The 12,797-nt window shown below is 35.1% G+C and overlaps 2 protein-coding genes across 2 annotated transcripts in view; one reads left to right on the top strand and one right to left on the bottom strand.

Annotated features, from left to right (window-relative positions):
• Positions 1-6,585, top strand: part of si:ch211-284e13.4 (insulin receptor substrate 1-B) — a 46,443-nt gene extending 39,858 nt beyond the window's left edge. Inside the window, exon 3 of the mRNA XM_007258097.4 lies at positions 134-6,585. Within this exon, the coding sequence (XP_007258159.3) occupies positions 134-141 (8 nt within the window). The 3' untranslated portion in view covers positions 142-6,585. The remainder of the gene's footprint in view (positions 1-133) is intronic.
• The window catches only part of gnb2 (guanine nucleotide binding protein (G protein), beta polypeptide 2), a 411,910-nt gene that overhangs the window by 213,156 nt on the left and 185,957 nt on the right, over positions 1-12,797 (bottom strand). The gene's annotated exons all lie outside the window — the stretch shown is intronic.

Below are 12,797 nucleotides of genomic sequence, written 5' to 3'. Positions count from 1 at the left end.
AATTTCATGTTTCATGAAACACTTTCCTCATTACAAATGTAGCCTTAAGTATAAACACAAAGGAATAACTTGTTGGCTGTTCTTTAAGCAGTGCTTTTCACTAAAACAACTGTCCTTTTCTTTCTCTTTTCAGAGTGTTGATCTCCCTGCTTGCTGAAGAGGAACCGAAAGCTGATCCATGCCTACTCTGCTGATCTGTGTGTGTGTGTGTGTGTGTGTGTGTCTGCGTGTGTGTGTGTGCGTGAGTCCTACAGGTGTGGAGGCTCACCCATGTGACTCTCACCGTAAGATTTTCTTCTCAATCGGTTACAATCGATACAGAATTTGCCAAAAGACTATTGGTCATATCTGCCCATGAACATGGATATGGACACATCCTTCAGCCAATCAGGAAGGACTACAGCGACTCTGACTGCCAACCAAGAGCCAATGATTATTCCTTTTTCTTTCCTTCATTACGAAATTGAAAAAAAAATTGTAATACAGATATTACATAGTCTAACGATAGATGAGATACATATATAGTATACATAAGATTACTGAGAAAAGTATATATGACTTTTTTAAAAAGTGCCTCATTTTTGATTGTAGCCATTTTTACACAGGTCCAGATGCGCTCTGTGAGAGGAAAAAAGCTTTCTGTTTGCCGTCTCGCTTTGTCTGTCAATTTGTGTTCTTGAGAGAGAGAGAGAAAGAAAGAGAGATAGTAAGAAAGAAAGAGTGAGAGAGAGAATCCATGGAAGAAATAAAGGTAGAGAGAGAGAGAGATAGAGGTGCTAGTTGAGAGCAGATAGTGTATTTGTTTGTATAATCTGATTGCCTTAGTGTGTTCGATGAGATGTGTGTGTGTGTATGATTGCGAATATATGTGTATATGTGTGATTGTGTATGTGTGTGTGTTTGCTTGATGAGCATCATCTAAGCCTCAGCCATGCTGTGCCTCTATTCTCAACTCAATAACCTTGAAGCATACACTAACAGACACTGACAGCAGCACACACACACACTTACAGACACAGCTACAGATACACACATACGCAAACAACCATACAGTAAGACCTCAAACTGTCTGCCTATTCTGCAGTATTCCTACTCAATAGCACTGGTGAACATTAACATTATCCTCAATAGCAAGGCGGCATCAGCTGACCGGCTGCACTCAGATGTCCTGAGAGTCTGAATAAGAGATTACTGTGTGCGTGCATGAGTATGTGTGCATGTGTGTGTGTGTGTGGAAGTGTGTTGAATCTTGTCAACACACTGTTCAGCAGTGATTTTCATCAGTTTAAACAAAAAACAAATTACACTGACACGCCAAAAGTAATTGGACAGACACTACTATCTGTCGTGTTCAGAAATGTAATGTCCCATCCACCTGCCACCAACTATCAGTCCTTACTTAACCTCGATTAACATTAATTTATGTCGCATTACCATGTGCACACTGACCAGAGGTGGGCTAACAATTTATGAATAATTTACAATTTGCTATCCCATGACTTTTGCCATGTCATTGTATGTATTTTTTTTACCTTAAAATACCAGATGAATTAGTTTTGTGATGTTCTTTCAACATGTAACAGAGAGAATAGCATCTATGTAATTGCCACTTTGGGCTCAAAGCACTGCTAACTGCACTATGTAACTTTGGTGCAGTGGGCAGAGCAACACTCGCATAATTAGTAAGTAAAACTCTGTAACATTACTGTCAGTCAGTCCACATGCTTATTTTACTTTCAGTAAGGGATCCTTTCTGAATCTCTCAGCTTGTCCAGAAATGCATGTGTAAAGTGTGTTCTTTAGGAATGGCTCCAACCACAAATACCTGCAAGTGTGTCGTTTGGAGTCATATATAGTGTTCAGTTTCCAAAATTTAGTTTTATTTACAATTCTTTGCTTGATATGTCCCAACATATTATTTTTGTTTTTGTCATAATCTTTGAAATCTTTGAGGTGACTTTTTGACGAACTCTAAAACAATTATTTTCATATGGAGGATATTTTAGTTTAATACTTAATACTTGATTACCTGACAACGAACTACACCTACGCATAAAAAAGCATTTGTTGATACCAAAACGCTCCTTTAATAAATAACGACTGAAAAATTATGAAATTAGAATGACGACCTGTAACTACATGCCCATGATTACCATATCCCCTGTATTCAATTATTCCATTCATTTTCTGCTGCTCATCAGTGAACAGTTGTTTTTGACTGCCAGTGTATGTGAATGTGCTTGTAATTTTAACTACAGAATATTAAAATGCAACAGTTTTACTCAGTATTACTCTATATACAAGTTCACACTCTGACACTTACACTCAGACAAGTCCACTCTTTTCCAGTCTTCAGACAGATATGTTACATGCAGGTGTAAAATTCTCCACTGACAGTAAAGTGCCTCCTCTTTTTAGCTGCAGTTTAAATCAAACCAGTCTGTCCAATACAGGCTATAGTGGACAATTAAACGTACACACTATCACTCACACATGCAAACATTGAAAGAAACAGTGGTCTGAGTACAATAATTCCATATGAATAAAATCGGGTGATTTGATACAGACTTTGAATACAGTGATGCCTCAATTCAGTAATTTTGATTAAAAAATGCAGAAAAGTGCTTGAAGATGCACCACACAAGTATTTTGGAGCACTGTTTAACTGATTAACACATCTGCAACTTAATGTTTAAATTTTAGTTTATTTGAGCACACAACATTATAAAAGTACATTATTTGAAACAAAAACTGTGCATTATCATGTCCCTGCAAGCTAACACACTACCCACAAGCTAGCATGCTAGTTTTGAAGCAAAACAATACAAACAACAGTCTGGGTGTAGAAGATTTTATTCATGTGGAACAGAAGTACATATTTAATCAATTCAAAGCATATATTCTGTATATGCTAATCAGATGTCTTGATACTTTACTGTGAACAAGATACATATTCACACACACACACACACACACACACACACACACACACAATAGCTTTACTACATTTGCCTCCCCATAAGCACACACCCAGCTAAGCTACAGATGCTAACAGTTTAAAGTTAAATCTCGTTCAGTCCCATTGACTGATGGTTTTACAGTTTGTACTGGATTTGCTGGACTTTTTGCTGACTCTTTGTATATTCTCACACACACGCTAATATTTCAACTTGTTTATACTCACCAAGCCTCTCTTAACCTGCATGTTTCCCTCTTCCTGCTACTCTTATTGTGTTAACAATGCTAATTGTTTTTGCGCTAATTCTGAGGGCGTCCAAAGGAGCGCTTTTGAAAAAGTTGAGTTCAAATGGGAACAGGGTTTTTCTAATAATGCTGAGACAGACAGCTGTGCCTCTCTAAAACTCCACTAGCTTCACTTTTCCACTTTGCTGACTTTTTTGTAGCATGGCTAATCATTTTTCCTGACAGATATTTTCCTAGATTTTGCTGTTTTTTAACTGCTTCGTTCTTTTGTCCAAAATGGATTTTGACTGCCTTTGCACTTTTCTAACAGATGTTGCATTTCATTTGATCCGTGTCATAAATTGCGTCAAAAATGTGACATCATACTCGGCTGATCACAGTGCCAAGATAATTTCATGTATTTACTCATCCAGAGAAAGAGCTAAGCGTTGCAGATTCAGACACTCGTATCTTAGATTTAAGGACAAACAAGCAGGAGCTATTAAGAGTATTTGCGGATTAAGCCCCCGCACCACATGGGTTTGTGGTGGTCACTAGCTTTTAAAACCCCAGGGAACCTAAATCTGTGTAATTATTATTTTCTTTAATTAGGGTAATCTTGCTGTTTTGAGGATGCACTTTACATGTGCAAAGAATATAATAGCTGTGTATTGGCAAGAACATGGCAATATAATACATATCACTGGATAGGGGTTAAAATTCAGTATATTACTGTTTATGAGTGGGAAACACAGGGCATTTCATGATACAAAATTATCGCGATACTCAATATATCCCAAAACAATTCTCTGCAATACTTTATGTCATCTGTTTTACTCAAGTGGATAAAATACTTCTAAATGATCAAATACCAGAAAATATGTATTTATTGGTGTTAATTTCCCAGAATGCTGTATGCAAGACAATATATTGTGATTCTTTAAAAAAAATCACTTTAACATCAGAGTTTTGCAAAAAAATTAACCATAAAATTGGAGTGGACATATTGCAATCTTTGCTAGCAAACTATTACTTAAATATCAAATTTAATATCACAATACTTTGGTTATTTCATATTTTCTTACACCCCTATTCTATGTGTGTATTCCTCACTAAACAATTATTTAGTGAGTGAACACAGTGGGTCTACAATACCATCTGCATAATATTCTTCAATAGTCTTTTTCACTCTAGGTCTAATCAACATTCTTAATTCTTGATCTTATTTTTTTTTTTCATTCAAACTTCACATGATTTTTAATTATCATACCAAATTTTTACACCATGTTCCCTGGGGCTTTAATAAGAACACTCTGCATGCCGCTGTACACCTTATTCACACATTTTGACACAGTGTATCGTCACTACTGTCAGCAAACATCTTTGGTCATGCTTTGCTTGGGATGGCTTTTAAGGGTGTCAAGCCTGTTGCCTTTTTCTTCACCACAAACGAATCATACGCTCTCGTAACCCCATCAGAGGGGCTGGCCACCAAAACACATATATAACATCTCAATCTTAGACACGTGTAAGTGTAATGTGTGTTTGGTGTGTGTTTGTGCGTGTGAGTTTGTGAGTGTAGGAGTGAATGAATTGAATGATCTGTCTCTCGTATCCTGCTTGTGAGTGTGTGCCCCTCTTTGTTTTTGTGGCAACATGTGTGTGTGTGTGTGTGTGAGAGAGAGAGTGCGAGGTTGTAGAGGCTGTCTGATTAGTTTAATCTCTCTTTTATTGCCTTATCGTCTGTATTAGCTCTCACGTAATACACGGCAGCTGTAAAAAAGACGCTTTGCATTCTAGAACAGTCGGAATTCTGTTAGTCTTTTTTCTAGAATATTTGGAATTCCCACGAAGTCTTTGGAAATTTTGCTGGATCTTCAGTCGAGAATGGTTGAAGGTTTTGGAATTTCTGCTGAATCTTCGTTGTAGAATGTCTGGGACAGTTGGAATTCCACCTGAGTCTTCTTTTTAGAGTACTTATAGTAGATCGTTTTATTTCCTGCTTTCTCTTTTTTCCTATAACTGCTGGAATTCCCACACACTTAAAAATAAAGGTGCCAAAAATGCTCTCTGGAGTGATGGAATAGAAGACGTTTTAGTGAAGGATTTTTTTTTTCTAATGACAGGTTCTGTGATTCTATAGAACCATTTTTAAAAGTTTAAAGAACTTCTATACAATTCTATACGCCCTAAAACCAAACATGTACACCAAGAACCATCTAAGGACCTTTGTTTTTAAGAGAATTTTCTTTCTGTCACATTTGGAATTCTTACTGAGTCATTATAGGGCTGTTGAAAAAATTGAAATACTTTGCATTCTGTCACGGATGGAATTTTACCTACTTTAAAAATATGTTTAACTTTACCTAGCTTCTTCAGTCAATTGTAGAAACAGTTGGAATTCTGCCTGAGGGTTTTTTTCCTAGAAATGAAAACATAGAAATTCTAATAAGTAGTTGGAATTTACTGAAATTGTTTTCTGGATCCACCAAAACTCCACTTGTTTCTTACATTTTGAACTGATAAAACTGTTGGAATTCTGCCCCAATGTGTTTGTTCTTGAGAAGTTGGAATAGTTTTAATTCTGTCTGTGATGGTTTCTGGAACCTACAGAATTCCACCTGATTCTACAGTCTAGAACTGTTGGAATCCTACTTGCTTCTTCATTCCAGAACCGAGGGAACAGTTGGAATTTTGCCCAAGAACAGTTGGAATTTGAGTATGAAGATTCTGTACTCTGGTTATGTGTAGAAAATTGCGTGTCTGGCCTTAGATCTCTTGGAGCAGAACTGCAGTACCACATGATGTAGAAATACGGCCAAGGCCTATGTATACTCAAAAACAAACAAAAAGAAAAAAAAGAAAGAAAAGAAAAAGAGAAAAAAATTAAAGGAAAAGACAGAAAGCCTTGGCTTTCTCAGAGCACCTGCCATTTGTTGGATAAAAGGGTTTGATATGTACAATCAGGGTCCTGTTTATGGAGATTTATCCTACTAATATATACATATATATATATATAGGGTACTATGAAGAATTCAATGACAATGATGTATAAAGAAGTCTAAAGAGAGTATCAATAGGGTTTGGGCAGTGTAGTTCTGTGTATAAGGGGAAATGCTTGGGATTTGGGTGGGCATGGGGCTTTTATGGAATGGCTATGGTAGAAATTTCTGTTTGGATCAGAAATTCCTTCATGATTATTGCCTGTGATGTAGACAATGTCACTTTGTTTTATGGAAAAAGGTGAAAAGAAAGGAAAATGGACATGTGTCTCCTGTGTTTTTTTCTCTCCCAATGTTTGGCACTGCTTATCTTTTCGTTCTGAAAGTGGAATTCCACTGGTTCTTATAAATAAATCTGAATAATTTAATGGCTGAGATGTAAATAAAGTCATTCAGAGTGGTTTGGTGTGAAATGGTTCATTTTAGTTAAACTTACTCACACACATCTTCACTGTGGTGATGATGGGATCCAGGGATATCACTGTCTACAAAACAAATATATAGCCATTTTATTTACTGTTCTAAATGACCACATACACCTGGTTTATATGGTGGATTAAAGATGATCCATATGATCCATATCCATGAGGTAATTAACTTTTGTCACTCTTCTTAGCCCCACAACACTTCCATCACTCGGGATTGATCCCTGCATGCACATAACAGTATTAGACGTTGTACTGACGTAATTTTTATTGTCGTCTGACATTATGACCAACATTCAACCTGATATTAAAGTCTATTGACGTTGGTGGCCAGCTGGGATGAGGTTGCTGTGCGTCATGTTGTGAGTTATTCAAAAAATACATTGAAATCTGTACTAATCTGATTGTCATGTAATCCCTAAATGTAGTCTAATTTACAAAATTCAGATGTCATGTGGTTTCTGCACTATTGAAAGGACATTTTAGGGGTTCTTTAATTTAAATTTGTGGAGGAACCCCTTAAGATGCTTTGAACCTTTTTTTAATTTTCCTCAAAACACCTTTAGGGGTTCCTCCACATATTCAACCCCCTGTTCTTTTTTTACAAGTGTGCGTGTCCAGAGTATTAAAAAACAGTCTGGATACAATCTAGATATTTCCCTAAAACAGATTTGGGCAATGTTCAGCCTTAGTATTGGACTATTAGCATTCATTATATTGCTTCATTGCTTTTAAAAACAATGAGCACTCGAGCTGCATGAGCTCCACACACACTCTCATGAGTTTATCAAGTTCACATGAACACAAGCTTCAGTAGTAGAAACAAGTAACAAAAAAGGAAACAATTTGACCTTGCATTTGGTCAATGTCAAATATTTGTTGAATGTTTACCATCCTTGAAAATTTCTACTCAACTTCATTTCTCAGTTGTTTTCAAATGTTCTGATGTATATTTCAATTTAGATTAAATGAAATGTGGATAATTATACAGTAATCTGTTTCAAAACTATGTACATAGTCAGGAAAATATTTTGTCACCTTGCATGTACGCCTCCACCATGAATATTTACAGAATAAAATACATTTAAAGCACAAAATCTAAATAAAACTATGTAGGCACTCATAACTCATAACCATTTAATCTGATAACTTTATATCAGGTGTAGCGTTTACAGCCATTTTCACATGACTCTTTAGATTTAATTCTGACTCTAAGTCTAAGTGTGTGTTTAAAATGCTGCATTCTCAGCTCAAAACACTCTGAATGACTTTATTCATATATGATTATGAATATGAATGTGATGATGCTAAAATTCAGAGATAATTTGGAAGAATTGCCCTTTAAGAAGGTCTGTCTGCGTATGCAAGGGGGGTGTCTAGACAGAGACCCCCTCCTAGACTGATGTCCAGGGATAAGCCACCTGCCAAGCATCATGACAGTAATAGACATACTGTGTGTGTGTGTGTGTGTGTGTGTGTGTGTGTGTGTGTGTAAGGGAGATATTGTCTCCAATGTTAATTCTCCTAAACTAAAACACACACACTACAGTGTGTCCCCATATGTATGAGGCTGGCTCCTGAGGACACCACGTGGTTTGACTGGGGAAAGACAGGCAAACCCTAATTGTTATTTTTCAGGCGTGAAGAAAACAAGCAGACTTGTCTTCTTCCCAGCCACACACACACACACACACACACACACACACACACACACACACACACACACACACACAGCCTAGATTTGCCACCATTGGCTGCTACTACCATCCTGTGAGATGCTGTGAAATTAGCTGCATGATACAGTCCAGTGAAACACGGCTGTTCTACCTCCCTTAAAAACGATAAATATCTATTAATAATAAGATGAAAGGAAAGATCTGAATTAAAACCCCTCAGACATCCTGTTTAATCTGAACCCTCGTGTTTAATAAACGCTGTATTTCTCGCTCTGCATGAACGCCATTAAAAACACCACCACCACTACACGCGCACCGCTACTACACTCAGCCCAGTGGGTGCGCGCGCTCTCCGGACTAAAACTAATGAAATGCTGCCACCTGCTGTTTAACTGGAAAACCTGCTCACACAAACATATAAAAAAATATAATCACACAGCATTTTAAAACCTCTCCGTCTTTTTAAACTTAGTTCAAACATATTGACAAAGTTTTTGGCTTTATTTAAAGACCATGGAGAGATCAAGTTAAAATAGACTGGGCTATACAATAAAACATATACTGAAGAAATTATTTTTTAACATAATTTTCCTGCTAAAAAAGACCATTCCTAGCACCTAAAACAATAAGCAGCAGTCCAGCACATTTAATTATCTCATTTTGAGGTAGTAAGCCATTATTTTGAGACAGTTTTTCATTATTTCGAGATAGTATCTCGAAATAATGAGATACTATCTCGAAATAACGTGATAGTATCTTAAATTAACGATTTATTTATGTCAAAATAATGATCTACTATCTTAAAATAATTACTTACTATCTCTTTTTTGAGTTTTTGAGTCTTTATCTCACCTGCTTCTGGCTCTGTACAGTCTACTAGTATCTTAAAATAATGAGATAGTATCTCAAAATAACGTGATAGTATCTTAAAATAACGAATTACTATCTCAAAATAATGATCTACTATCTTAAAATAATTACTTACTATCTCAAAATAATGATCTACTATCTTAAAATAATTACTTACTATCTCAAAAATTAGATAGTATATCAAAATATCGAGATGATGACTTACTATTTCAAAATGATGACTTACTTTATCAAAATAATGACTTACTATCTCAAAATAATGATCTACTATCTCAAAATAATTACTTACCATCTCAAAATATTGAGATAGTATCTCAAAATACTCACTATTTCAAAATAATGAGATAGTATCTCAAAATCATGAGAAAGTATTTCAAAATAATGAGATTGTATCTCAAAATAATGAATAAGTATCTCAGAATAATAATGAGTATCCCAAAGTAACGAGATAGCTTCCTTAATAATAAGAAAAACAAATGTGCTTTTGTAATGTGCTTCCATACTCATTAACTAATGTTTTTTTTAGTTGGATATTTTAGCAGGGTAGTAAAATGTAATTAATTTTTATAACTACTTAAAATACCAAACATTAGAATCAAGCGCTCCATCATCTGCGGATTATTAGAACATAATTTAGAGAAGGGTTTAGAGGAGCCTGACTTCAGACATTAGTTTGGTTTACATACAGCGACCTCTAATGTCAGAAAAGAAAACCTCTAAAGCCCCTAAAGACTCAAACAGGAATATGCTAAAGGTTTTATCACGGTAAAAACAGAGAATTTGAACATGAATAAAAAGTTGAATTCTGGGTAATACTCTTAGTCAGTATAGTGTGAATTTGCAGGTTAAATTAGATAAATTAGTGTAGCTGGGGAGTGTGTTTCTTTCAGCACTCTAGTTTCCTCTCCCATGGCAGATTGTCTTCAGATCCTAAAAAGGCCTTAAAAAGCTTGAATTTTTCTTAACATATTTTAAAGGGCCAAATACTTTTACAATACAATTTGGGTTTTATTTTCCAGATTTCAAATGCAAGCTAACTAGATTACTGATTTAATAGCAGACTGGTTAAGAAACTGTATGCGTGGGGAAGTGTATCCCCAATTTTATACCAAACTGTTAATTTTTTTTGTGCAAAACTGTTTTTTTTTTTTTTTTTGACATATTGGTACTTTTCACAAAATACAGAAAGTCCCAGCTTTCTGTAAAAAATATATGTTTTTGCCACTTTATTACAAAATAATAAAAAACAATCACTGTGATCGTGACCTGGAAGATGCAGATATAGAGATAGACTGATAATGCAAGAACTAGTATTAAAAAGGTCTAAATAAAAAAGTAAAAGTGAAAGTTACTCAAATACTTGAGTAAACTAATTAGTTGGTTATACTAACATCCCTTACGTTTTATCTGTGATATTACAGTTATTGGACTATACCATTTACCATTACTACTAGATTTAAAATCTCTTTCCTGAGATCATCCACCTGGATTTTCTGTAAATGCTATCTGTTTCAGTGAAGCAGAAGATTTCATTCTGAAACCATTTCAGACATGACAAAACATGTCAGCTGACTTCCTGCTAAATGCCCACACTGCCAACCACCAATACCAAGCCAGCTAAGCAGCTTCCTGCAGGTTTATTCAGGCTGTAGAATGCAACTCTCTTGTTCAAAACAAGTGTAGGAATGTTGAGTTCATGTGATTATGTATTAAAGCACCAATGTGACATTTATGTTCTGTATAACTGGTCATACAGACCAGGTAATGGGTGTAGGAACATACATATGTGTAAACGTTTGTTTAAGTCTGTCTGTAGATCTTTTTACACTCAAATTAATGTTGGAATTGATGAAGCAGGAAAAATGTTGGTATCTTGTTGAAATATACTACTGAAGCACTGTTCATGGATCAGTTTGCCAGATGTAGATAAAGTAAGTGATCTCAAAACAGGGGTGAAAAAATAAAAAAGGGCAACTACTACATAATATAGGGATCCCCCTCTATGCACAAGAGCTTTCACACTAAAAAACAGAGGTACGATATAAGTGCTTTCTTGTACTCAAAGGTACACTTTTCATATTTATACCCTAAAAGGTATGATATTGGTCTTTACAGGGTCAGATGTGTTCCCTCTGAAATACAAAGTCCTTTTTAACAGCAGGAAGTACAGATTTGTACCAGTTAACCAACCAAAAGGTACATTCACTATTCTGTATCACTGTACTAATAAACTAATAGAATAAAATGTTTTTTTTTTTAATGCAAGTTCTTGACACATACTCAGTTTTTGACACATATTCAGTTGATTATAATGTTTCTAATCTTTGGGTACAAAAAAAGATTTTTACTAAAAGGTACTCTATTGTACTTATTTTTCTTAATGTGTTCATCCTTAATGAAAGGTTTAACAAAAGTATTACAATATTAATTTATAACAGCACCTTTTTCTACTGGAAGGGCACCAATACATGAGGACATATTAAGACACATTTTCAAAATGTCCTTAACTAGAGAACAATGCATCATAATTAATTGCAAAAATGGGCAATAAGTAGCTGACTCTGGAAACTTTTTGGTTTGGCCTAGTCTTGGGCTAGGTTTCTGCATTGTCTGTGAGTCATATTTAAGGATTAGGTTTAACCTAATCTATTAGGCTATTTTAATTTTGCATGTTAATACTGATATCAACACAATGCTGTGTTATCAGGGCGGTGCTGAAAAATGTCACTTGGCCAAAGTTTGGTTTGATATTGATAAGCAGCTAATGATAATACAACAATGGATTTTGAGAAAAGAATGTTTTATGGTTCAATAAATCAATGAACTGCTACAAATACAGTTATTTAAAATATGAATATATGTTTTTTTTTAATAAGCTACACTACTACAAAAAAGGCTCAGGTAGATGGGAGGTCTACTTGTCCAGCTTGACCACCACATTGCACACTGATCAAAAATCAGAACATGAATGTAATAGGATGTGTGGATGCTTAAAAAACTAAACAGATACATTTACAAATCTGTTCTCCTATTTTATGATAGGAGGAAATGTTTCAAATGAACTGATACAGATTCACCCACGAGTTGGACATGGTGAAAATGGAAAAACTGCCCAGATAACAAAAGGATGTTGAATGAACCTTCATTTTTTTCATCGCTCATGCATTGAAACAACGCTGATCTCTGAGGTTAGAATTGATTAATATGTGCACATCAATTTTATGTTGACTCAACACTGATTCTACGTTATGTTTTCACATGTATGGTTCGTGTCAAACTTTACTTACATTTAATGAATGTATATCCTGTTTGTGTTCTATTCTTATAGCCTTTAGAATGTAGAACGGGATTTTTTTTTACTTCAGCTAAATAAACATTTATACAATGTAAAAAATTCAACATTAATACAAAGGTTGTTTTAAGTTTTTTATTTTTTTTCTATAATCAACAAATAAAAGATTAATTGCAACCAAAAAATGAACATGTTTTCAACGTTCTATCAGGGTGTGAAAGTGTGAGGTGGGTTATCAATACAGGGCAGGGATAATCCAAGCTAAATTAAAACAAACTTTATAGTTGATACAGCTTTTTTTGCTGCTAGCTAATAGTAGATACATTACAGTTAAAGCCAAAAATAACAT

This window comes from Astyanax mexicanus, chromosome 1 (genome assembly GCF_023375975.1).
Source record: "Astyanax mexicanus isolate ESR-SI-001 chromosome 1, AstMex3_surface, whole genome shotgun sequence".
Taxonomy (NCBI): domain Eukaryota; kingdom Metazoa; phylum Chordata; class Actinopteri; order Characiformes; family Acestrorhamphidae; genus Astyanax; species Astyanax mexicanus.
This window is presented reverse-complemented; position numbering and strand designations above follow the sequence as displayed.